The 24,729-nt window shown below is 44.5% G+C and overlaps 2 protein-coding genes across 12 annotated transcripts in view; one reads left to right on the forward strand and one right to left on the reverse strand.

Annotated features, from left to right (window-relative positions):
- Positions 1–16,483, reverse strand: part of LOC148334494 (unconventional myosin-IXAa-like) — a 74,223-nt gene extending 57,740 nt beyond the window's left edge. For 8 of the 9 annotated variants that reach the window (XM_088297443.1, XM_088297442.1, XM_088297446.1 and 5 more), the window contains exons 1-2: positions 16,184–16,483; positions 28–1,001 (exon numbers count right to left, since the gene is read on the reverse strand). In XM_088297443.1, the coding sequence (XP_088153569.1) occupies positions 28–930 (903 nt within the window). In that variant the 5' untranslated portion in view covers positions 931–1,001; positions 16,184–16,483. Of the gene's footprint in view, positions 1–27; positions 1,002–16,183 lie in introns of those variants that run through there. The other variant, XM_088297445.1, reaches the window with a different exon arrangement.
- A 2,595-nt stretch (positions 16,484–19,078) lies between these two features.
- On the forward strand, positions 19,079–21,281 carry LOC148334495 (uncharacterized). 3 transcript variants are annotated; one of them, XM_088298879.1, is made up of 2 exons: positions 19,079–19,227; positions 19,938–21,281. In XM_088298879.1, exon 2 carries the CDS (start codon positions 19,938–19,940, stop codon positions 20,982–20,984), a length of 1,047 nt encoding a protein of 348 aa, XP_088155005.1. In that variant the 5' UTR covers positions 19,079–19,227; the 3' UTR covers positions 20,985–21,281. The 3 variants fall into 3 exon arrangements, with proteins under 3 accessions (XP_088155005.1, XP_088155003.1, XP_088155004.1); XM_088298877.1 differs by having other exon boundaries at positions 19,089–19,348; XM_088298878.1 differs by having other exon boundaries at positions 19,140–19,287.
- The last annotated feature ends 3,448 nt before the right edge of the window (positions 21,282–24,729 follow it).

Below are 24,729 nucleotides of genomic sequence, written 5' to 3' on the forward strand. Positions count from 1 at the left end.
CCTAAACTTCAGCTTTTGTGGTCTTACCTCAAGCACAGGCCCCGCCCCCAGGATGATCTGCTCCACGCCGCTGGCAAAGCCCTTCTGACTGAGCGCGGTCAGGTGGTGAATGAGAAAGTTGGTGCTCTGCGTCTTCCCTGAGCCACTCTCGCCCGAAATGACGATGCACTGGTTCCGGCGCCGCTGCAGCATGGCGTGGTAGGCCACGTCGGCCACGGCGTAGATGTGCGGCTCCAGCTTGCCCAGCGCGTGGTTGTCGTACAGTTTGACGTACTTGGGGTTGTAGATGGGCAGGAACTGGAAGGGGTTGACCACGATGAGGATACTCCCGATATACGTGTATATCTTCTCTTGGCGGAAACGCGCCCGCAGGCTCTCCAAAAGGGCGCGCTCGGTCAGTTCGGGCAGGGTGCACAGGTCCGTCGGGGGGTCACTCCCCGCCGGTTGGGGGAGGAAACCCCGCTCCACCATGCGCCGGCGCTCCTCGGTCACCCGCAACCACATCTGGAGGCTTCCGCCGTAGTGGATGGACCCATCCAGGTTCTTCTCCCGAAGGAGGAAGCGGTAGTCGTCGCCGCTGCCCAGGCCGCCGCGGTTCTCCAGTGCGCTCCTCGGCCACAGCATCATGCGCTGCACGGGGCAGTCGCCGGGGTTGAGGATCCACTCCTCGCCGCCAAATTCCTTGACCTCGGCCAGCACGTAGCACTTGGTGCGGTCCAGGCGCAGCCGCTCGATGAGGCACTCGATGGCCTCGGCCGCCGTGGTGTTCTTGCGGGCGCTGACGGGGCAGTAAATGGTGCCCTCGGCCAAGGAGCCCGGGTACACGCGAAGGGTGAACTCCTGGTCTTCCAGGCGCCGCCGCATGCTACCGCTGGCGGCGGCCATGTTGGCGCTGCTGGCGTAGCTGCAGCTGCCATCTTGTAAGCTCATGGTGGCACAGCCGCTCCCATCAGCACTGCGCTCTCTTCGGGCACGCAGGAAGAATCTCAGGACATCCCAATCTGAGGAAGACAAAGACGTGTTGAAAAGCGCACGCTTGGCTTTGCATACTGGCACTTAAAAAAAAAAATTTAAAAAAGGATTTTTTCTTGTTTGTTTTTCGGGGCGAGGGTGGATCTGAACGGCATCACATGGTGTCCAGCACTCGATAAACTTAAAAAAAATCCCCGGGGAGCTGAAGTGATGGAGAACAACAAGATGCTGTGTCACTGCCAAATCATCTCCACGCATGAGTGTGTAGGGGCGGGTGTGCGTGTGTGCGTGTGTGTGTGTGTGTGGAGATCATGTGACAACCCAGAGACCAGAGTCCTGCCAAGTGCCAAGATTAACAGCTGCCACTTTCCGCACAAAAGTGACTGTAATGAGCTCAACAATGGACTAATTCAGCGCTCGTGTGCAGTGGCCACCGCTCTGTCTCACTCTCGCTCACACACACACGCACAAAGGTTAATTGATGCTAACAAGGATGACGGCTAATGTCGCTACAATGAACCACAACCGTGTGTGTGCGCCATCACTGATTACAACACAAGACAGTTTCAAGTAGCTCCATCACTTAGTTGGCGTTCCATGTCCAAACTTCCACAGGCCTCGAAATCATTTCTCCTTTCATATTTCCACTTCCTGTAAGGAATTAAAGTTTGCTCTTTCCTTCTCGTCCGCAGCTTTGGAAACTTCAATGAATCAAACGAGCGCGTTTTCGGAAGCTAAGAGAAGACAAACTCCACGCAGGAATGTCTGGGCTGAGATTCAAAACCAGAACCAAAGTGCGATGCGGAAGGGCTCAACGCCGGGCCGCCACGCTGCCTGACTGAACAAACGGCAAATGTCAAAGCTGAATCGTAAAAAATTATTCAGTATCTGTACATTTCATAGTAATGTCAAAGTGCTAAAGCGGGGTAAATATTTCCTCCGTTGAAATCAGGCAAACCCCAAAAAGATTGTGCGGCGCGGTCCTGAAAGCGCGCCTTTTTCCACGCGTCGCCCACCCCCAACGAGGAAACACACAGTCGGGTGTGCGTCGCAAACAAAGACGACGACTGTGACCCGCAACGAGACGGGGCCCGATTCCAAAACAAGATAGAGAGAGCCACAGATGGCCGCAACAACTTGAACTTTATGTCCAACCGCAAGGAAGAAAATGGAAGAAAAAACAAGACGAGCCAAGAGGCCAACAAACTCTTCATTCACTTCAAATGTCGGCCTTTTGTAAATTAGTTATGCAGACGTGTTCCAGGCGTGCACCAAATTCGCAACATATTCACTTTGACCACATTGAGCAAATCCATTGGCAAATATTGTCAACGTTCAAAGCATCGTCCGCTTGGACTTGAAAACAATTTAGATCCGACAAACTGTTGGAAAATTGCGACAGAGCGAAAGACTCCGAGATACGTGGCGGTCATGGTTCAGATTGGTCAAACTTCTACTTACTCTCGTCCGTTAAATGTTTCAGTTTCATGAAATTTACATTGCAAAAAAAAAAATAATCATTTTGTAAATCAAAGTCAGTAGGCATGTAAAGATTCATTGAAAATTGGTAAATTATCCATTTAAACTGCTTGAAATATGCAAAAATAAAAGCATCGTTTCAGAACACCATGTTAACCAGGGGGGCGCTCTCAATGTCTCTTCTACTGCTGCTGCTGCTGCAAAAAAAAAAAAAAAAATGTAAAAAACTGACCTGTGGTCATTGCGGTCATCAGTGATGCAAAACAGGAGCATTGTGGGTAGTGTAGTTTCATGGCGAAACTATGTCGGCGTTAGCAACAACGTTCCGAAGTGGGCACGTTTCACCAAATGACTATACAATGTGAACGAGAACCCGAAAAATGAAGCACGTGGTGGCTGATTTTGACAGTGTAGATTAGATTATGCAAATTGGGGAAGCAATACAGAACTCGAATTTTGTATGAAGGTTATATAAAAACTAAATGAAAAATCAATTCAAGTGTTTCTTTTAATTTTCTTCACCTAAACGTATACTGATTTCATAGACGTCTACATGAAAAAAAAAATGGATTGGTGAAATATATTTATTTTAGTATTTAGAGTTTCACTAAATAAATATAGCTTTTGGTTCAATTTAAAATACACAAACATTTTTACACGTCTATGCAAATTTCTTTCGTAGATGGCTGCATTCTACACGAGCGCACCGAGACAAGCATAGCGGTGATTTAAAAAAAAAAAAAATAGAATCAAAGCTTGAATGAATCATTACATCCCTAGAAGTCCACAATTCTCCCTAAAACAGAGCAAAAAAAAAAAATCACAATACCTTGCTGTCGTCATGGATATCTCATCCCCATCAAACGGGATTCAGTATAAAGTTGACCATTCCCTTTTGCCATTTTGCGCTTATTTAAATAATTTGACGTCATTATAAGCAAACATTAGGCTGGAAATCCGCAGGATTTTCCAGAAGCAAATGCCATGAAATCTGGCATAACAAAATAAAAATAAATAAATAAATAAAAATCACAGATATACGGCAGTCTGTTGAAGCAACACAGTTCACCGCCACGCTAATGTGGCGGCCATGTTGGGTGGGGCGACTTTCCCCATCAAGTGTGGATGTTGAAAATTGAAATTGGGGTCACTGTGACTCGTTCTGCTATGCTGAGTCACAAATGATTATGAAAATATATTTATATGTGATAGCTGCAGCCCTGTGAATTTCTGGAGAGCGAGCCATCGACAAAGTGCAGATGCTCTTTATGAAAGAAAGGATATTACAGATTAGCGGACGATAAAGCTAAAGCCCTACTTCGAGTAATGTTTTATTTTTAGGGGATGAGGGGGTCATAAGTGATAAGTCCCACTGCATTGACAAACGCTTCCTAAAATCCACGAGATGACCCTAAAACACACACACACAAATGAAAAGGATTAATTTGACGGATTTTTTTTTCATAGGTTTCTAGAGTTCCTTTTAGTACCGTTAAGAGAGATTTGTATGTTGTTGTTAGTGCATGAGTGAAAAGATGTATCCCCCCCCAAAAAAAACAAATTGAGATCCTCCCTTCCTTGGAGCAGTTGAAGTTGTTCAATTTGCCCAAATGAAACCAGAAACCAGAAAAGGCCTTGTTCACACTGGCAGACCCAAATCAATTTTCTCTGTCATACAGTATCTCGATATTGAATATCCGAGTGGCTTTTGTGTCTTTTGCAATGTGGGTTGGTTGGTTAATTTACTCTTCAAATCCGCTAACCTCATGATGGACTTATAATGATGGCACGGAGGCCTGACTAAAATCCACCTCCGGCCTTGTCACCGCCCACCCCCGCCCCAAAAATGGCCGTCCGGCCGGGCCGCAGGACCAGACCGTTCTGGTTAATGCAGTCTACAAGTTAAAAATTCAGAGTTGACGACCACCGCCTTAAAAAGAACGACGTGGACAAAGTGCTTGAAATTGAGAGACCAAGAAGTCACTTTGTTCTTTTTACCTTTTACACTGCGAGTTTGTTTAAAAAAGAAACCAGTTCTGATCTGAATCATTCTTGTCCTCCTCTTCTGCTCCCCTCCCTCATTCTCGCTCTTCGGCCTGCACTCAGTTCTCACCAGTGTAACACCAATAAACACCAAACCTCAGCATTCCTCAACACACACGCACACACACAAGCACATATATAAACATACACGCACTGCACTACAAATCATTTGACACAGGAAGTGTGTTTTCCTGCCTGAGCCCAAACACAGACTGGTACTGTAAACTCAAAGAAGTGAGTGTATCACTGCGGGATTTATGTCTTGGCACACACGTACGCACTCACTCACTCACTCGTTTGCTGGCACTCATGCACTCACTCAGGCTCGCTCACGCTGAGTCACTCAGTCACTCGGTCACGCACACGAGGGCTGCATGATAGCCAGAGCGATATTGTGGCCGGATTCAAAAAGACACACCATACATCCATCATGACTTGTGTTTATCAACATGTGGGTGTGTGTGCGTGTGTGTGTTGTCCCATTCAGAGGACAAGCATTGGCACAGGAACAGCTCCAGATGGTTGGAGGTTGTAAATGTCAAATATGCGTCTATGTGTGTGTGCGCGTCCAAATTGCACCGAGAAGTGAGTCCACGCAGACACAACGATGCATGCGGAGATGAAGTGCAGAGTCATCGTGCGTGTGCCAGTATTTCCCATCATGCACTGCTCGGTTGAGACGCCACAACACAAAATATTGCAGCAAAGGTCATAAACTACACGCACACACACAAACGCACGCACATATGCAAACACACACATCCCAAACGGCATTGTGGTGTTGCTAACATCGCGCGTTGCGTTCTGGGATGACATCAGCCCGAAATTGCCGTTATTGATTTAAGAGCCCCTGAAAAATGGGCCACGAAGGGAGCATCTGTTTCCATGGTAACCGCCACATGCTCGATTGAAATCAATTTGAGGCAGAACGCCTTCCAGAGCGACGCTTTCAAAGGAGGGGCAAATGGAAAAAAAAAAAGCAATTCGGCACGTGTACACATTTTATGATTTTCCAAATTATGATATGCTTGATGTATTTTCAATGTGTTTATCATTTGTTGGGACTTTATTTTAATTACTTGCATATATTCTTTTGGAAGGGCTTCATTTGTTTAATTCAGTGATTAGAATCTATATGGTATCGATAATTATATGCAAAATGTTTTACATCATGTATTTCATTTTAGTTTATTCTGTTCTAGTCGTTTATAAATGCAGATGATATTTATATTATCAGTCGTATTTTCTTGACTCTCGTTGATATTTGACACTAGGTCATATTTAATTTGTTTATTTTGTTCTCGCAGTTTTTTTTTTTTAAATATTTATTTCTTTATTCTTGTTTCCAAGCGATTGTCTTCAGATCAAGTCGCCACAATTGTTGCTTTTGAGTGACGCAACAATAATGAAAATGCCGTTAAGTGATATCATCGTTGGAGGATGACGTTACCGACGGCAACCGTAACGGCATCGGGGTGGGCGGGTCTTAGCGCGGCCGTAATAGCTCCATCATTTTCATTGATCCTCCGGTTAGCGGCTCAGCTGCCGATTGGCCTGGCGGCCGCATGCCTTCTGCGGGGGCGATGATCAATATCAGCTTCTGCTCTGTGCACATTAAAACGATCAATGGCCAGATTCGATTCAATTTTTGGAACGCGGCGGTTCATCATAGTGGATTTTTTTTTTTTTGTCTAACCACAAAGTTTCCAGTGACTAAAGTTGAGATGTTCAAATTGCAGGGTGATGAAATATGCAGCGTTCAAATCTTTGCGGTAAGGCTATCAGTGTTTGTACAGAAAAACTGGTCTTCCAAAAATAAATCAATTAAAAAAAAACATCCAGTATTATAGAGAAACGGTTGACTTCACTCGAACAGCCACGGCGACGTCCTTGCACTTTCAATCCGAAATTGTTTTACAACACGTCCTGGCTCGGTGAGGCACTTTTGGTGCAGCCAAGTCATTCACTGACAGACTAGAGGAATCGGCAAGCCCGAGTTTAGCAAACGGGACAAGATGGACCGACGTTGCGCAAAAGACAGCAGGATGCGATTAGTTCCTGGGAAAAGCCCGACTATTGTGTGGTTCGGACCTCTAAAACAAACATTTAACAAATTTTATTTATTTCTAAAACCAGCAAATAGGTGAATTCAAGGGTGCCAAACAGCAAATACGCGAGGGTCAACGGGAATCTTACCTCGCTGGCAGTTTTGTATATTTCGACACATCACAACAGGAAGCGGCGACAACTCTGGCAACGTCTAAAGTGACAGCTGAAACTGTTAGCAAGGTCAAAGTACTTCTCTTTAACCCGAAAACAAAAACTTGCCAGAACACAGGAACTCGGCCTAACTTTCTCTCATTCATTCGGTTTCATTTTTTTCTGTGTCTTTTTCCACCTTTTTCCCTGCTTTTGTAATCAGATGTAAAACGAGGGTCAGTTTCAGACACACCCTCTGATCAAAAAGCTGATTAAAAATAGCTTTTTGTAAAAAGAAACAGCAGAATATTTGTTATTATCTTCAGAAAATGTGCATACTCTATTCAAGTGTGAGATGCCTAAACGTGATCCACTTCCAACATGTTGGCATTTCCCTCTCTCACATTCGTGATGACAAGCCGAGATTCACGTCCTAATCTTTATCATCAACTCAAAAGCTGTGCTGATGTCAAAAACGTGGCAAATGCAATGCGGGATCCGGTGGTCAAAACAGACGTTTGCCAAAATGAATTCCACACAACGTCTTATCCTCCTTGTTTTATTTCTTTTTAACCAAATGAAACCATTTGAGGCATATCTGGCAGTGGAACCCCCAAAACATTTTCTCATATCGTTTTCAGCTCAGGTCAGATCGCGTTCTGCCTCGTTAACACATATACACATATACACATATATATATATATATACATATATATACATATATATATATATATATATTGTTTTTTTAAACATTCTAAAAAGGCCTATGAACTGATTTTGCTTCCATATAAAAGGGTACTCCGTGTCAAAGTCCTCTTTTTTCTTTTTTTGTGGCCAGAGCGTGACAGCGGCCATGTGGTCACATACACTTCCACTTTAAGGCGCTGGTGTCGCATCACTTCCTGCGTGGGTCACTCAAATCATCAGAGAGGCTGTATTTTGGAGTTATTGAGAATCCAAGAGGAGTTGAAACTGTTAACTAACTGAAGACAGCGTCGTGGAAGGCCTGAAAATTTAGTTTTTACGCTCATGCTAAGCAAGTCGGAGGTGAAAAACAAAGAAGCTTCACGTCTCAATCCGCCGGGCTTCTGCAAAAGCCTGGCCCAATGATCAGGATCATCAGGGTGGTTGCCATGGTAACAGAGCTGGCTCACTCGCCCTTTTCTAGCCTCCTATTGTGATCCAGCGCTGATTAGATACCAACCTTAAGACCAGACCGAAAACAACGCGGGAGAACGTTTGGAAATCCTTCTGATGGCCAAGAAACAAAGAGGTGGGGAGGGGCTGACAAATTACACTGGCGGAAATCACGTCTCACGCACACGCCAACAAACAGGCTGTGCGCGCGTTGAAATTTTTTAACGGAGTCATGTGACTCAACGTGACTGGATTGTTACAACCTGCACGCTTCAAATATGACATGACAGCGTGTGTGCGTGAGAGAGTGCGCGTGCACGAGAGAAAGAGCATCGATGACATGGATTAGGTACAGCCCTTTTAGTTCCAAGAATGCGTCCAGGAAATCGAGCGCATCTCACACAAGGAAGAGCCTCGGGGCACATTTCACGCACGCTACGCACACACGCACACACACACACACGCACACACACGCGCTACACACGCTACGCGCTTCACGTTCACGCCGTGCAAAAGGCATCGTGTCATGCCAGTCATGGACACGCAGCCTTCGCTTTATCAAATTCACACCTAAGAACACGCCGGCGTGAATAATGCACACGCATCCTCATGAATAAATGATCAAATGGGGCAAATTAAAGGAAGTACCGCCCCCCTTTCCCCTCAGCCAATGAGACCACTGCTTCTCATTAATAATCAATCATAAACAAGGATCAAACACACCCCCAAAAAAGATTCACAGAGATGCACCAATGGTGTCATTTTTATAAGCTTGGCAGGCCACATTGCCAGTAGCCAAAAACTGCACACAAGAGTCGAACACAGGTGTCAAAGTCAAGGCCCAGGGGTCAGATGCGGCCCGCCACATCACTTTATGGGGCCCATGAAAACAAATCCATCCATCCATCCATCATCTGTACCGCTTCTCTTCACGAGGGTCGCGGGGAGTGCTGGAGCCTATCCCAGCTGTCTTCTGGAAGGAGGCGGGGTCACACCCTGAGCGGGTTGCCAGCCAATCGCAAGGCACACAGAGACAAACCATCCGCGCTCGCACTCACAACTCGGGGCAATTTCGAGTGTCCAATCAACTTGTCATGCATGTTTTTGGAATGTGGGAGGAAACCGGAGTACCCGGAGGAAACTCACGCCGGGACGGGGAGAACATGCAAACCACACAGGAAGGCCGGAGCCCCAATCGCACCCACGTGAAAACAAATCATGTGCGTCAATTTCCATGATCCTCGCTAAAATCTCGACTCAAATTTCAAATGGTCACGTGCAACTAGACTTAAGGAAAAGCCAAGTGAAGAAGACTCCAGCGCCACTAATGGATGGCCGAGTGGTCTAAGGCGCCGCGTTCAGGACCCAGTCTCCCCAGGAGGCCTGGGTTCGAATCTCGAATTTCCCCATTGTGGGACTAATAAAGGGCAAATTATTATTATTATTATTATTATAACATTAACATCTTTTCATACTTGCTTGAGAATTTTTTTATTTTATTTTTTTTCCAAACGAGACACAAGACGCATTTTGCCTTTGTCATTCACGTTTGGACCGAGCGTTTTACGAACAGTAGCGTTTAAGTGTGGACGACTCAGGCAGGTGTGTTAACCACAACATAACAATATCAAAATAAACACAATTGGGTGTTTTGTTTTCTTTTACATTATACTCATCCGGAAGAACCCGTTTTCCCTCAAATGCATCTTTGAAATTTCATTTCACTTGCACGCGCACACGCACACACACACAGCGCGTAAGACGTGCTGTGCAGATGCTGCCTCCCAAGCCCCCCCCCACCCGCCCCCTCCAAATCCACTTAGTGGCCACTGTTGGTGTATGCGAGTGCACGTCCCCACAAAGGAAGCTCCTCTCCTTTGTACTTCTTCTAATCAACTGGCATTCAGTCCGAGATGAACCGAGCACTTCCACCTGCACTCAAAGATGAGCTGGCGAACCTTTAAGAGCCTCTACTTACCCAAACGCGGAATGAAAACCAATCAAATGAATTGCCGCTTGCATTATTCTTAAACATTATCGCGATGGCGATCATTATGATGCAACCGTGAATGCCCACGCAATCATCAACGGAGATGAAAGCGAGCACCTTCTGTCCAAACGGAAGACCAAGAGTTCTAAGGCCGCATTTTGCATGAGCAAGGACACGTGTGCGTGTGTTTTCGTTGCTCTGCATTCATTTGAATGAATTAACTCCGCTTTGCGCACCTTGACTCCCCCCCTCCCACACACACACGCGATGATTTCGTGCCATGACAACAGCCGACGCCACGAACCAAATCGCCCTCCCTCCTCCCTTCAATCAGACGCTCCTTCATTACTGGCGGACTCACTGAATTATTGAGGCAAGGACAAATTGTGTATGTTAGACAAGATGATTATGAAGAACACGCTTCATCTGATATCAAATCTCGCAGGTAGCGCAGACCTCCACCAAGGCAGGCCATCACAATGCCGTGACGTTGCTTTCAGAGTTCATTTCAATAATGTCTTGAATTGATTGGTGTGGTTTCAGAGCATTTCTGTGAGTGACAGGATATCGAAAGCCTTCATGAGTGCCTGATACAAAACAACAAGTCCGGCATTGGCCCGATTTCGGATCCTCGCCCAAATCTAATGTTGATCTTGTATGATTAGCATAGCTGGGATGTCGGTCCCTGCGGCCCGGCCGGACGTCCATTTTTGAGCCGGGGGGTGTCGAATTAAAAAAAAAAAAAAAAGGTTAAATTAATGGAGGTGGATTTTAGTCCGGCCCACAAATCGGCCCTCGGGTCGCGGCCAAATGGGCAAAGGACAAAAGGGCCACGACCGACTGGGTGTCCTTCCTTGCATCGGGTAATATTCTTTGAGTTGATATTTTTCGAGCGGTCGCTGAAGTGCACACGAAGGTGATTGGCTCACGTGAGGGGGTGAAAATGTTATGTTCTTCAACGTGAGATGCGGAGTAGTTGCGACAGAAAAGTTGCAGCACGACGTGGGCGAGACTGGCTGACTTTTATCAACAGAAAACAAGACACGCACATTCGTGGAGAAGAAGAAAGAAGAAGAAGGAGACAAATAAGACCATAATAAGGTAAGCGGATTTGAATCGAATTTTTGGGGGGACGTAATGGGGGTGGGGGCCAGCAATTTTTATGAATAAGGCCTGACAGTCGAGGCCTGACCAGTAACTAGGTCGCAGCCGGAGGGCGGGGGACTGACTGGCAAAAAAGGGTCAAGTGCCCAGCTCTGATGATTCGTTCGCTAATCCTCATGAAACTGTTTCGGAAGAAACTTCTTTTGTGTTTGTGGTTCATTGTGATATGGTCGCATCTCTCTTTCCATTCACTGCCACGGGTGGCAGTATCATCCTCAAGACAACACGGACGACACAATTTAGTCCAAACCCAATCCCAAAGCAAAAGCCGTACAAAAATGCAAGCGTTCAGCCCTTGCTTTGCAAACAAAACAAAAATAATAATGTCAGGAAGTCAAAGACATTAAAGAGACAGAACGTCGGAGACATACAAGACGCGCGTCAGTGTTGGCCGCCTCTGACGAATGACGTCGCCAATTGCAAGTGGGCAGCCGCTCCATCAATCTGCGGCTGACACGGCACGACAAAACGGCGGCGGCGGCGGCGGCATCAGCGCAACGCCGGTCAATTGGATCGTTTATTGAGGAGCTCCGGTGGCGCCGGAAGCGGTCGGAGAGCCAGGACGCGTATCAAATGACACGTGATTCAGCGACTTTAGAGGTGTCCTGAAGGTCAAAGGTCAAATGCTGCTCATCAGAAAGAAATTGTTGAAATTGTGCAGGCTCACCAGTCCCGCAATTATTTCGATTCAAAACGTTCAAAAGTCCATTTTCCATACAATGTCGCCTTGAAAACATGGCGTGCGCAGTTGAAGCTTCTATGGCGGAGAGCCATTATTCCTATTTATAAGACTTCCTACGGGAAAAATACTTTCCAAAGGCAACAACATTCCATGTGTGTTAACTGGCGTAAAAAAAGTGGAGTATTTCCATGGAACAAGCCTGAATGAAGCGTGATTCTTGACAACGAATGTGCGATTTCGCGCGAGTGTCAGTCGACACTCAGATGTCGATCATCTGACTGCAGCCGTCCAGGCGCTACAAAGCATTTCATTGTCTCTGCTCCAATCAGCGACCGCGACGCCATTTTCTCATATGACGACGCCGCAAACACATAGCTGGAGGATGTAAAGCGCGGCGCAGCCCGGTCCACGTTGCACCAAGCGTATTTTGATTTCAATGAAACTCGCCGGACTTATTTGAAGCGATGGCACAACTTTAAATCTCAAATTTTGGCCAATTGTTTGGGAGATACGGCTCGCCATATTTTGACGTTTTTGGCAACAACAAAAAAATAAGAGGGGGGGGGGGGTGTAAATGCATTCTGGGAACGCACTTTTTAATTGCATGTAAAAACAAATCAAAGGAAGTGGAAACATTTTGGAGAAATGTTAATTTAGAGAACATGAAAGTGAGAGACAAAACGGGAACCCGACACTAAAGCGCATTTTTTTGGGGGGCGGGGGTACAATGACAGACGCTTTTGAAAACGACCCCGCCCCGCCCCTCTGCCATTGTGTGCCGCGCTATAAATACACCTGCTGAGAGATCCATAACAACACAGCGCTGACACGGTATGTGAAGCATTGACCTCATCCTGGTGTTGTCTTACGCTCCAGCAACTTTCCAGCTCGACGGCGGACGGGAAGTTTCTCGGTCATTGATTCATGACAACATGATCACAGATGATGGAAAAAAAGGAACAACCACAGAGAACATGACGGCAAAACCGGATCAAATCTGTCTTGAATTGAAGAAGAAAAGCTCAGACACACACTCGGGGGGTCTTTTCTCATGAACAGCGCAAAGTCTGGAAATTAGCGCAGAGGCAGGTTAGACCCGGTTTTGGTAAACTCACATACACGCGCAAGTTGGCAAATTAAAAAAGAAACAAAAAAGTGGTTTGCGTTGTTGTGGGTGTGAACACAACGTCACATGGAGACATATCGGTACAGAAAATTTTGAATGACCAAACAACGTAAAAAGATGAGCTGCTGAGAACTGCCGGCAATTTAACTCGTCCGCCTAACAAAACGACATTTTTTTTTTTTTTTACACAGCCTTCCCGCCAAATTACAGCCTTGCGGCTCCGGGGACAGGACCAATTGCTTCCAATTCGGTACTCGAACTTGTACATGATGTGTTTTGGTCGTAATCACGTGTGGCTTGCAGTGTTGCATTTCTACAAAAACATGAACCGATTGAGTTCCCTTCCCTTTTTGGAGCTGCTCGCCTGCAGTTTGCCGCCCGCCGCACTCTTGAGAAATCCTTCCTTGCGCCGTCATCTTTGCTGACATTAACATTTCATTTGGCTTATTATGTAAGTGGCAAAGCTTGCGAGAGGCGGTCTGAGCACAACATTCTGACAGCTGCAAAGTCACCCGCACGGCAGCAGCACAGACGAACCCCGCCCCACCCTTTCCGAAATCCCTCCCGCGAATATGCAACACGGGAGCTAAACGTGGGTACACGCCGACATTCGTCTTGAATAATTCACATTGCATTAGGCTGTACGGGCGGAAGCAGTTTGTGATCATCGGAAATGCAAACTCGGAATTCTTTGAAGACGCAGCCGGTGTGCCTCAAGGGTCCGTGCTTGTCCCGAAGCTTTTTTTTTACCTGCATAAATCATTTGGAAATAAATCTGAGCATTTTTTTAGTCATAGTGTAGAGCTGTTTTGCAATAATTTTGGCTGTAGCATTGTTATTCATCCCGCACTAATTTAACTCATTCACTGCCATTGACGGATATATATGTCAAAAGCCACATTCATTTCAGTGATTAAGTTCAATGTTTGGGTTGAGACGACGACCAAGCAAACGGCCCACCTCAATCGTCAAGCGCCAATCCGTGGCAATATATGGGTTCGTTTGTTGAAATGTATTTCCTTTCAATATGTGCAAGATCGGCTGGCTGACTAAACAATCCTAATTCGATTTTGGCCCGTCCTGTTTAAAATCGCGTGACGGAGAGAGATGCTCCGTCGCCGCTTCATTTACGATTCATGAGCGTGGCAGTCCCGCCCTTGCATGCTGCAGATGAATGCCGCCTCTTCTGGGATGGAAAATAAACGGTCAAAGGGCCGCCTTCACCCTCAGAACGGCCATTTTGCCCAACCTGCTTTTCTAGAACAGGTTTTTGCTTTTTGCTTTTTTTTTGTTTATATTGGAAAAAATTAGTTAACTGTAGTGTATACGTATATATGTCACAAAAAGCTTAGATAGGTGAACACTGTTTTTAAAAAAGAAAATTAAGAAATAAATAATTTACGAACAAATAAAGTGAATTTATCGGATTAGATGGCCGGCCACAGTTTGAGGAAATCGGTATTGTGTTCATCACACGCACGAGGGCCCATTCGTGGGCCGGACGAAAATCAACCTTTGGCCTTTTGAATCGAACCCTTTTTTAAAATTAGTCACCGCCCCAAAAATGGACACCCGACCGGGCCGGAGGGCTGGACCGTTCCTCCCCCAGGACGGACCGCCCAGCTTTGGTCATCAGGCTTCGCAGAGCTTGCTGATGACTTGAACATTTGAGACGAGACTAAGAAGTGACGTGACGCTGGTATTCGGGTGCAAATGGCCACAGGCCGGTTGAGAGGAGCGGAGGATGAAGAGGGCGGGCTTTTCCTCCCCATCGGACCTCAGACCTGAGGGGATTCTTGCTCACCTGGACGCGTCAGCCAGTCTGAACTTGTCGACAAGCTCACCGCAGTGTTCTAACGCGAGCCGACCAACAAGCAAGCAACACACGAGTCTTCATTGAGCCCAACTTGTATCATTTTGGAACGTGGGAGGAAGTCGGAGCAAAAGCGCGGGTCTTAATGTGGTTTAAATGTGACGATATGGCGCATTGTCACCGATTGGGGGGTCTGGAATGTATCGCCCACAATAAGCGAGGTCTCGCAATGCCTTGAGAATGAAGTTTCTTCAAATCAGCGAACGTCATCTAAAATCATGTTTGCCCAAATGAATGGAAATGCCATTCATCCTTTCGAGCCTCCCACAACTAAATATTTGGGGGTTTTCAGGGAAAACAAATGACTAAAAATGACTGAAAAAAGGAATTCAACCATTTTTTTTGGGTTGTTGCCACCGTGTGGCTCTTATTGGTGTGCGCGCCTTCGGCAGCATAAAACAGACAAAACGGGTCCACTACACGAGTCTCAGCTCCTCTGTACAGCACTAATATTCGTCATTCTTTGCAGAAGATAAAGAATATGTGAGCATCAGTTGCGTTATATTGTTTGTCTACATGTGTTGCTGCACCAAATCCGCCGCTTAAAAGGTTATAACGTTGCAACATGGATGTTATCTTTTAGTTCGTTAGTGGGGTTCCATTTTAAGTGTTAGCATTGCGCTAGCAGGGGCATTTCGACAGCAAAGTCATTGACTAATTTTAGAAACACAGAGCGTCATTCTCTTTGTTGAACTTAGTTTGACAGTAAACTTGAACTGGGTGTGGCAACAAACAGCATGGAGCCTTTTTTGGGGGGGGACTTTTTCACTGCAGTCTTTTTATCTGACAAAGCGTTGCGTGTTGTGAAGTGGGTTGAGTCACAACCACTTTTGTATCTCACGTTTGCGCACAAGTCAAACAAAATACAAACGTGCCAAAGGATGGCTTGTATCTCGGAAACTTTTCACGTCAGGTCACTCGCATCGCTACGTTTAATTTGCATTCTGATTATGAAATGGGAACCGCGAACAGTTTGAGAGGCCGTGTTGTAGAGGCGACAGAGTTTGATATTGTGAAAGCAGTAAATTTGCAGTGAGATTTCAAAATCAAATTGTTTTGTCTTTTATTTTAAACTACTCACACCTGACCATTGCAACGGCATCACTTGCAAAAAAAATGGGAGGTAGGATGATTTACATCAGAATCTTCGCTTTCTTTCTCTTTTTTGGAGGAGAGGGGGGGGTGCAGCTGCAAAGGGGACTGGAAGCACCCGCGCCGTCCTTCCCTCCCGTACATTCGAAGAGACTGCGACAATATGACCACATGAACGCACATTGCTCAGCGCAAAAATGTGTGTGTGGGGGGGGGCATATGGAGGCGTTATGTAAGAAAACGTTGTGACATTCAAACGCGGCGATTGCGACGAGAGTCGAAGTGGAGCATATTCCACCTTTCTGTTCGAATATCCACGATAAGCGTGTGCGGACATGATGACAGCGTGCAACATGACGTGCACGCTAAGGAAAAAAAAAAGAGACAAGGAAGGAAAAGGAGAAGGGGGTCTTTGCTTGGTCTTACCTCCTCCTCCTCCAGTCCGCTAGAGCGACGAGGAAGAGCGGCCAACCGCCACCGAGTCAGCCGGAGCGCAGTGCGGTGCGTCCGGACACGCCAGCCACAATTCGCCGGTCCGATGTGCCGATCATGGAGGATCCAATTGAAGGGGGGGAAGCTGCTCCAGTGTGTGTTTCGGGGGCTTCGGCGTGATTCGGGCTGCAGCCCTGCCGTCACGTCACGTCATGTCACGTCGCTCTCTTCTTCTCTGGGCTTTCGTGCTCCACAGAGCTGACGTGCGTGGCCGCGCCGCGCGTCCACGCGTGGGATGCAATCGGGAAGTGGTGGCCGGGGGGGGGGCTCATTTGGTGAGAAGGAAGTAGGACGAGGACCCTCCTACTAACACAATAACAAATCATATTTAGACTAACAAATGGCTGTTCACTTAGGAGGGAAATAAATGACAGATTGATGACTCAAGTGCCGGGCAAAGAGAGAGACACGTATATATATATATATATATATATATTTTGTTTTTAATACAAATGTATATTTAAAAAAACAAGTTGCCCGGTAAATAGTCAAACTTCATATATATTAAATCACAGCTAAATAAGAAACTATAGCAATAAAAAAAAAATTCTAATTTGAGATAGCAGGAGTATCAAGCCTCAAATATATCAAATCCCAAGAACAGAAATGGACGCCGAATCACTCAACATGAACTAATTAACGGACAGCCAACTCTTTGCTCTCATTTACTGACTCCCATGTCACTCACCAGGCCAGGCCCCGCCTTTTAAAGCCACACATATTCAAAGTCACAGATACTTCACATGCATTTTGTATCTGTATTAGACCTAAAATATTTATTTTAGGAACGGTCAAAATCAGGTGGCTCGGTAGCCCACGGTTTAGGGCATCTGACTCACGGTGCAGAGGTGCGCGGTTTGATTCTGGGCTCGGGCCTTCCCGTGTAGAGTTTGCATGATGTCCGCGTGCCTCCGTAGGTTTTCTCCTGGTACTTCGGTTTTCCAAAGACATACATGGTTGGTTGGTTGATTGGATGCTCTAAATTGCCCCTTGGGGTGATTTTGACGCAAGTGGTTGGTTGTCTTTGTGTGCCCTGTGATTAATAAGGTCAGACATACCCATGACCCTTGTGAGGAATAGTGCCAAGTACCAAGACCACTCACCGTTACCAAGTACCGACAGCTCTCAAACTTTTGATATTTAACACAATGGCAAAAAAATTGTGAACAAAGACCTTTGTTTCTGATGCAGATGAGTCGTCGTTGTTAAACTGCCATAATATAGCGCCAACTACTGGAGAGGAGGTTTTAATATCAGATTTTTCTTTTATATATATCAGTGGCTGATATCAGCAGCCTCCACACATATCCAAGAACTTGAAACAATTCATTGCTTGCTTGTTTTAGTATATTTGTTCAACAATCATGAGAGGAGTGGCTTGTCCTTCAATATCATGCCATCCGCTACCCCCACGCCAGCATCGATGTGCGGCATGACAGCAACGGAACACAATAAAATCACAGAGGAGAAAGTATAGCTGGAGGCGTCAAAACACGAGTGGAAAGTTTGGGAAAGGTCAGCCAGGAGGCCTGAAAACTGAGATGGGATCAAGGAAAACAATTCTTAAAAAAAAAAAAAAAAGAGGAGCGAAACAGAGGAAGAGACTGGAGTAAAAGCAGTTGACCTTTTTTTGCCATCAATGAATTGCAGGTAGCACTCTAAAAAATATACTTAACTTTCCAAGTGGCGCCAAAATGACCAAGATTAAAATACAAGAGCGAGTATGTTTAAGTGTTCACCAAAAACAGGGCAGCAGTTTAATATTATGTGTACACCACTGTAACATTATGCAGTTTGAACATGAACACTTGCTGTATTTATTTGTTTTTTTTCCCCCAGAATGTTGAATTAAAACGTGAAAATAGTATGTATTCGTTTTTTTTATTTATTTTCTGATATAATGGGTCAATTGCTTCATACTAAACAAAAAAAGTTTAGTTTTTTTTTAAATTTGTTGTACAGTTGACATTTTTATTTATATAATTACATTCATATAAAATAAACATTGAGAATGACTTCTTTATGAAATGAACTATGTGACACAAACATGAACACATTTTTTCAACACCATTTTAGTAAATAACTGTTGATTATAATTAAGTTAATTCTAAACAATACAACAACAAATGTTAATGGTTATTTAATATTGACACATTCACTGCCGGCATTTCAGACACTCCTTTACCATCCCACGTGGAAATTTGAAATAAATAAATGAATGAGAGACGCTTGTCTCATATCCAATAGTCAAGGCGGCCCCCGTGTGGTCAAAATATAAATTACAGACATCCCGTTTTGTAAAACTAACAGGTCAAACAATGATTTGTAAAACGCAAATAACTATTTTACGGAGCCCCTAAAGTGACATGCGGGGTTTAGATATGTTTCTCGTCCAAACGAGAACCTTAATTTGACTTTAACTTGTAACTCCAACCTGCAATTCACAACTACTGAGCAATAAAAAATCCCCTAAATATCATTCTTTCACCCTAAATTTTTTATGGCTTTCGACAAGTGATGCAAAATGCACGCAAATTAAAACGCTCACAAATGTTTTTTTTTTTTTTTTTTTTGGGGGGGGGGGGGGGGGGCAGGCGCTACAAATCTTGAGTGTGGTACACAGAGGATGTTCATGAACAAATTTGACCTGTGTCTACTAAAATATATTTTGCATTTACCAGCGCTTGCTTGTTTCAACAACATACAGCATAGAAAATGGCGGTATATTCAATAACATTTGTTTTAATCGTAAATATAACAATATTCACGCTAGCGACCATCATTTGTTTCGGCGGGAAAGAGCCACGTTTGGGAGAATGATGACGTCACAAGCAAGCGACACGATTGTCTAGCCTGTGACTATTAAACTCAACGACGGAAGTGGAACTGTGGTTAACAAATGAGTTGACAACAATGGAGAACATCAACTCTATGGTGTTCTTTTTACTCGGAGTGTGGCTCTTTATCACCAGGAGAAGGCAAGTTTTATTTGAGAGGAGACTGCAGGCTGCGCGTAGGAACACTGCAGAGAAAATGAGGCGAGTTTGGGAATTACTGGAGTACGACTCGTTTCCGAGACAAAGACGGCGACGCCAAATGGTTAGATTGAGAACAGTTTGCGTTAATTGTGTTTTGTTTTCTTTATTGCACATGTCAACGACAACTGATTGAGTTAATTCGGCAGGCTTTGAAGCTTACTAGCCGCAGTAAAAATAAATAATAAAAAAATATGGCTGAGCGCGGCAATAAGATACATTTCTGGCAACAAAACCAAGCTTTATAAAATGTCAATTATAACATTTACGTTGATGAAGAAACATGTTTGTCACAGATTCGAATGGGTGTCATAAATAGTGTCAGTCTAAAAGAAGCTGTAACTTGAGGTTAAACTTGCTTCCAAGTGAGACAATGATGGCCGTAATTTAGATTATGAAAGTTAAGTTGATTCAAGACTTGAGGGGGGGGGATACTAATACTCTTCGTGATGGAAAGACATTGACTTACAGCACATAAAAATATATCTTAAGTCGTTTAACCTTGAGAATGATCCATTTTTAAACATACCAATTGATAGTTTGGCCCACATGGAAGGTGAAAAGTTGTGGTTTAGTTTTTAAATGTTTTGTGACACCAGTATACCTTGGTCTGTCTCCTTTGAGAACTAAACTCAATGCGGTGTGTTTTCCAGATGCTGCAATTGCTGCTCAAGCGCCGTCGCCGCCCGTGCATCTGGGCGGTGCGCCGGTCCAACGTGTGGTGGGACCAGATCGTCCCGGGATTCACGCAGGCAGAGTGGGTGTGCCACTTTCGCATGTCCGAAGCAACCTTTCTGGACATTTGCGCCAAGCTGCGGCCGGCCATGGAGAAGCGTGACACCAACTTCCGCGTGTGCGTCCCGCTCAAGAAGCGAGTGGCCATCGCTCTGTGGAAGCTGGCCACCAACAGCGAGTACCGAAGCATCAGCCACCTGTTTGGCGTCAGCAAGACCACGGTGTGCCGCTGCTTGCGCGAGTTCTGCTCAGCCACCTGCGCCCTGCTGCTTCCTTGCCACGTTCGCTTTCCCGATCCGGAGACGCTTGAAAGGACGGCGGCCGACATCGAGGCGAGCTGTGGGCTTCCCCGCTGCGTCGGTTCCATCGAGGGCGCCCACATTCCCATCATAGCACCTCAGGAGAACCACTGGGATTACATCAACGCAAGAGGCTGGCATTCCATCATCTTGCAGGGCGTGGTGGATGACAAGGGACTCTTTTGGAGCGTGTGTACAGGCATGGCTGGTGGGCTGCGCCACGCCAGAGCACTCAGGGAGTCTTCGTTGTGGGAGACGGCCGAGCAAGGGAGGTTCGACCCCGGTTATTACATCCTGGGAGACTCTGCGTATCCGTTAAAGCCGTGGCTGCTGAAAGCATTCCGGCAAGACAGCAGCACACTGACACCAGCGCAGCGGACGTACAACGAGAGTGTGCGCTGCGCCAGAGCCATCGTACGCGCAGCTTTTTCCAGACTCAAAGGCAGGTGGCGCTGTCTGACCAAGAGGAACGACAGTGACATCCAAGTGGTCAAGTCTATGGTGTTGACTTGCTGCGCGCTACACAATATATGCGAGCAACATGGAGAGCATTACAGGGACCAATGGGACACGCCTGGTCTAACGACGACGCAAGATGTAGACAACGAAGAGGAGGAGGAGGGTGGGGACGTACGTGACAGTCTAGTGAGATTTTTACCAACTTGAGCACTCTGAAATAAGCATTTTTATAAAAGTTTATTTTTGCCTTAATGTCTTTTGTATTTTATATTTATTTTCCGGTCAGTTTTCATTAAATACCACAAAAATAAAATGGTGTTGAAACAATCGAAAAGGTTGTGGCAAATGAAGTGTAGATGTATTTGGACGTCACGCTCTAAAGAATTCTAAGCAATGTAGCACTTGGAAATCCAAACTGTCTTTCATATTTTGCCAAAATATTATTTGTACCTGAGGTTGGAAATTTGTATCAAGTTTTCATTAAATCGCAATTTAAAAAAGCAACCAGAGTTGGAACAATTAACTGAATAATTTGGTTGAAAAACGTTGTCGGATTAGGTGGAGTTGTACGGGATGAGATTTTTTGAAATAAAAAATTTCTCTCAAGTTTTCATTCAATGAGGTTTACAAATTTGTGTCAATTTTATAGTACAACAATAAAATGGGGTTTGAAACTATTAATCAAAAAAACTAATAATTCAATTAGAAAAAAAGTTTAACGCAAAGCAATGCATCGACTAATGCTACTGCAATAGCACATACCAGTCCGTGTAGAAATAAGTTGACGCAATGGAGGCGTGCCACAAGATAAGTTTGTAAAAGGCAGTGAAGGGGGAGAAAAAAAAATAAAAATCAAAAGTTTGGGATAATTTCACACTTAACCAGAAAGTTGTAGTCCACCATGTGGACTACAACAACGCAAACACATGGCACCGTATCAATGTTAGCAAATTTGTTAGAGCCTACCGTCGCTAGTTAAGATTCATGGCATTGTCCCCACTCGGCCGCCTTTTCATTTTCAACCACTTCAGTGAACAAACATTAAAAAAAACAAACACGGAACGACAGAACACTCATGCTTTCATTTGTTGACCCCCACGTCACTCACCGGGTCTTGTGATGAGCCGTCATAAACAAGAGCACACCTGTGTGAAGAGAATGGAAATGAAAAAAAAAATTCTGTTTGAAATTGGCGCCAAGTTTTAATTCAAATTAAGGTTTTGATTTAACATTAACTTGTGGCCCTATTTGTATTTGTATGACACATTTTTCAAAAGTTAAGTTTTTATCAAAATTAATGAATCAATTTTAACATTGAAAAGAATTAAAGGCAAAAATAAGTTTGATTGTGGTTTAAAAATAAAATACGAGCTCGAAATAAGCCGCAGTAGAAGGAGTTGCCACTGGAGGGCGCTGCTGCTCATACATTGCTACAAACTCGGTCACTCTCGTCCACTTGAAAAAACCAAAAACAAAAAAACAAACTCTTGTCCCCTTGTGCCCATACCCTGACAACATTTGAGAAATATTGGCAATTTGGGGGAAACTAAGACTGCTGATGCTGGTAGGGGTCATTTGAAGCCAATTGTTTTCACATCATGGTGTGTGCACTTTATAAAATCATAATGATAAATAAAAACATCTAAATGGCCCTCATAAAAAGTTTACACACCCTCACACACAACTTGAAGTAGCTTGTATGGCTAAGTAAATCAGGAAAAAGGCTATTTAAAAAAAAAAAAGATTGAAAAATCGAGAACAACTGAAATACAGGTGGCTTCTTATGTAAATTCTGTCAGGGTAAGTCACCTTCTGAACATATTTGCACTTTAATTTTAGATACAAGAACTGATAGATTGTGTCTACTTGGTGGGCGTTATCTTAAGTTGACGGTGTATTTTCCGAGCGGGCCATGAGAAGGTCACACACATTAGCGCGTTGCAAGAAGAGATTAAAAGCGCAAAGTGTGTCGCGGCCCTAAAGTGAGGCAGATGGCCTTCATGCATCCTACACGGATTGTGTAACAACACACACTTGAGCTGTTACGACATAAGAAAACGCACACACTCGTGTTCCCCTTCTTGATTTGCATCGCTTCAGTTCGCTCAAAGAAGTCTTTCATTACCGCTTCATTAGCAAACAAACAACCATTGATTCGAGTGCTTGTCCTTGACGCTAAGGTCATTAAGACAAAGTCCAAACAGCAAGTTCGGAGCCCGGATTCAAACCCAGAACCTTTCTAGAATGAGGTGGATATGCTCATCACTAGTGCAGGGGTGGAGCTAAGTGGTGACCAGGTTAGGCCTGGCCACCCCCAAATTGAGGGGCAGATGACAAGAAAAAAAAAAAAAAAGCAGATGACAAGACGTGCGCCCACTGTTGGCAGACGCGAGGGCACACCTCCTTTGCGCACTTTCTGAGAACCGCGGATGGACGCGGGCATCCATCCTCCTCGCCATGCGAGCTGACTTTACATAAACGGCGGAATGAGATTAAGGCCGCAAGAAGAGGAGGGCAGCGAGCGCTGGCCTCGCAGTCACGGGGATTAACAAAGTGACACAGTTTGAAGGCCGCCGTGGTTCGCGTCTCTCCCTTTTCAATGGAGGGAATTTTGTGGCACTTCTCAGTAGGAGATGTGATACAGAATTAGCCAGACAGCTCATAGATTCCGTGTCGGGCAGAGAATGTTGACTGAAGGTGAGACAGTTTGGGATTAACTCAGGAGTCAGCAGTCGTTGAAAAAAATAAAATAATAAATATATATATATATATATATATATATATATATATATATATATATATATATATATATATATATATATAAGCACAAATTATTAACAGAACACAAACCCCAAATCCAGTTGAAGTTGGGGCATTGCGTAAAAGGTAAATAAAGTTAAATGTTTTTCCAATACACTTGTACTTTTTTCCCCCTCTTCGTTTGGATCACATGTAACTTACAAAACAGATGTGCAACACATCGCCACATCGTCACAGATGCCAACTTCGCACCGACAACAACGCGGAGGGTTCTTTTCCTCTTTCGAGAAGGACACAAAACAATTGTGGACTCGTCAGACCGCAGCACACGTTTTCGACTTTGCATCAGTCCATCTTCGATGAGCTCAGGCTCGGAGAAGTCAGCCGGCCGTGTTTTTCATGCGATAATGCCACAATGTTGCCAACAGGGAATTTTGAATCTTAAGAAGCAGTGGTTTGACATGGAAATGCAAGTGTACCACTACACCATCAATAACCTCTACAGGAATAAAAAGTTGAAATTTCAGTTGGGTCAGATATAAAATATATTAAAATAAATAAATATCAAGAAAAGTTGTGAAAAGAATTGTCTTACTACTTTCTGTGAGGGAAAAATAATATAAATAAAATACTATACTGCAAGCGGTCTGAATAAGAAAATTTGGGATGGCAAGTGTCCTGACATTACCCGAATAAAATATCAAGTTAAATCAATCAATAACCTACAAGAAATGAGAATGGAATTATCATGAAAAGAATCCAATCACAATTTGAGTGACATTCGCAAATTAAAATGTCGCTACTTTTTCCGGGTATTTTTCAATTGTGATTTATTTTTAATCCTAGCCATCATGCTCATTTGTAGTGCTGCTTCGTTCTGCTCAACACAAGAGCTTCTTGTCTTTCTTTTTTTCATGTCGACCGACGCGGCATTTGGCTTCTAGCTATTTGACCTTCTCGCTGTAGACACCAAACACACCAAAACATAACATTTTAAAAGACTTTTTATTTGTTTGTTGTTTTCTCTTTTTTTTTTTTTAAACAAGTATTTTCCCCGCCGCAAGTGCCAAGTTTATCCACAGTGTACAAGTACGGATTGTCCACCAATGGAAGCCAACTGTCACCGGAAAAAAAAACATAATTACCTCAACTATGCCAATAATGAGAAATATACATGCATAGAAAAGAGACT

Source organism: Idiotropiscis lumnitzeri, chromosome 6 (assembly GCF_059441095.1).
Source record: "Idiotropiscis lumnitzeri isolate Australia: NSW breed Sydney's pygmy pipehorse chromosome 6, RoL_Ilum_1.0, whole genome shotgun sequence".
NCBI lineage: Eukaryota > Metazoa > Chordata > Actinopteri > Syngnathiformes > Syngnathidae > Idiotropiscis > Idiotropiscis lumnitzeri.

Coding starts and splice junctions, on each gene's coding strand:
- LOC148334495 (XM_088298877.1), top strand. CDS start 19,163: ATGGAGAACATCAACTCTATGGTGTTCTTTTTACTCGGAGTGTGGCTC. Junction 19,349..19,937: donor AAAGACGGCGACGCCAAATG/GTTAGATTGAGA, acceptor TGTGTTTTCCAG/ATGCTGCAATTGCTGCTCAA.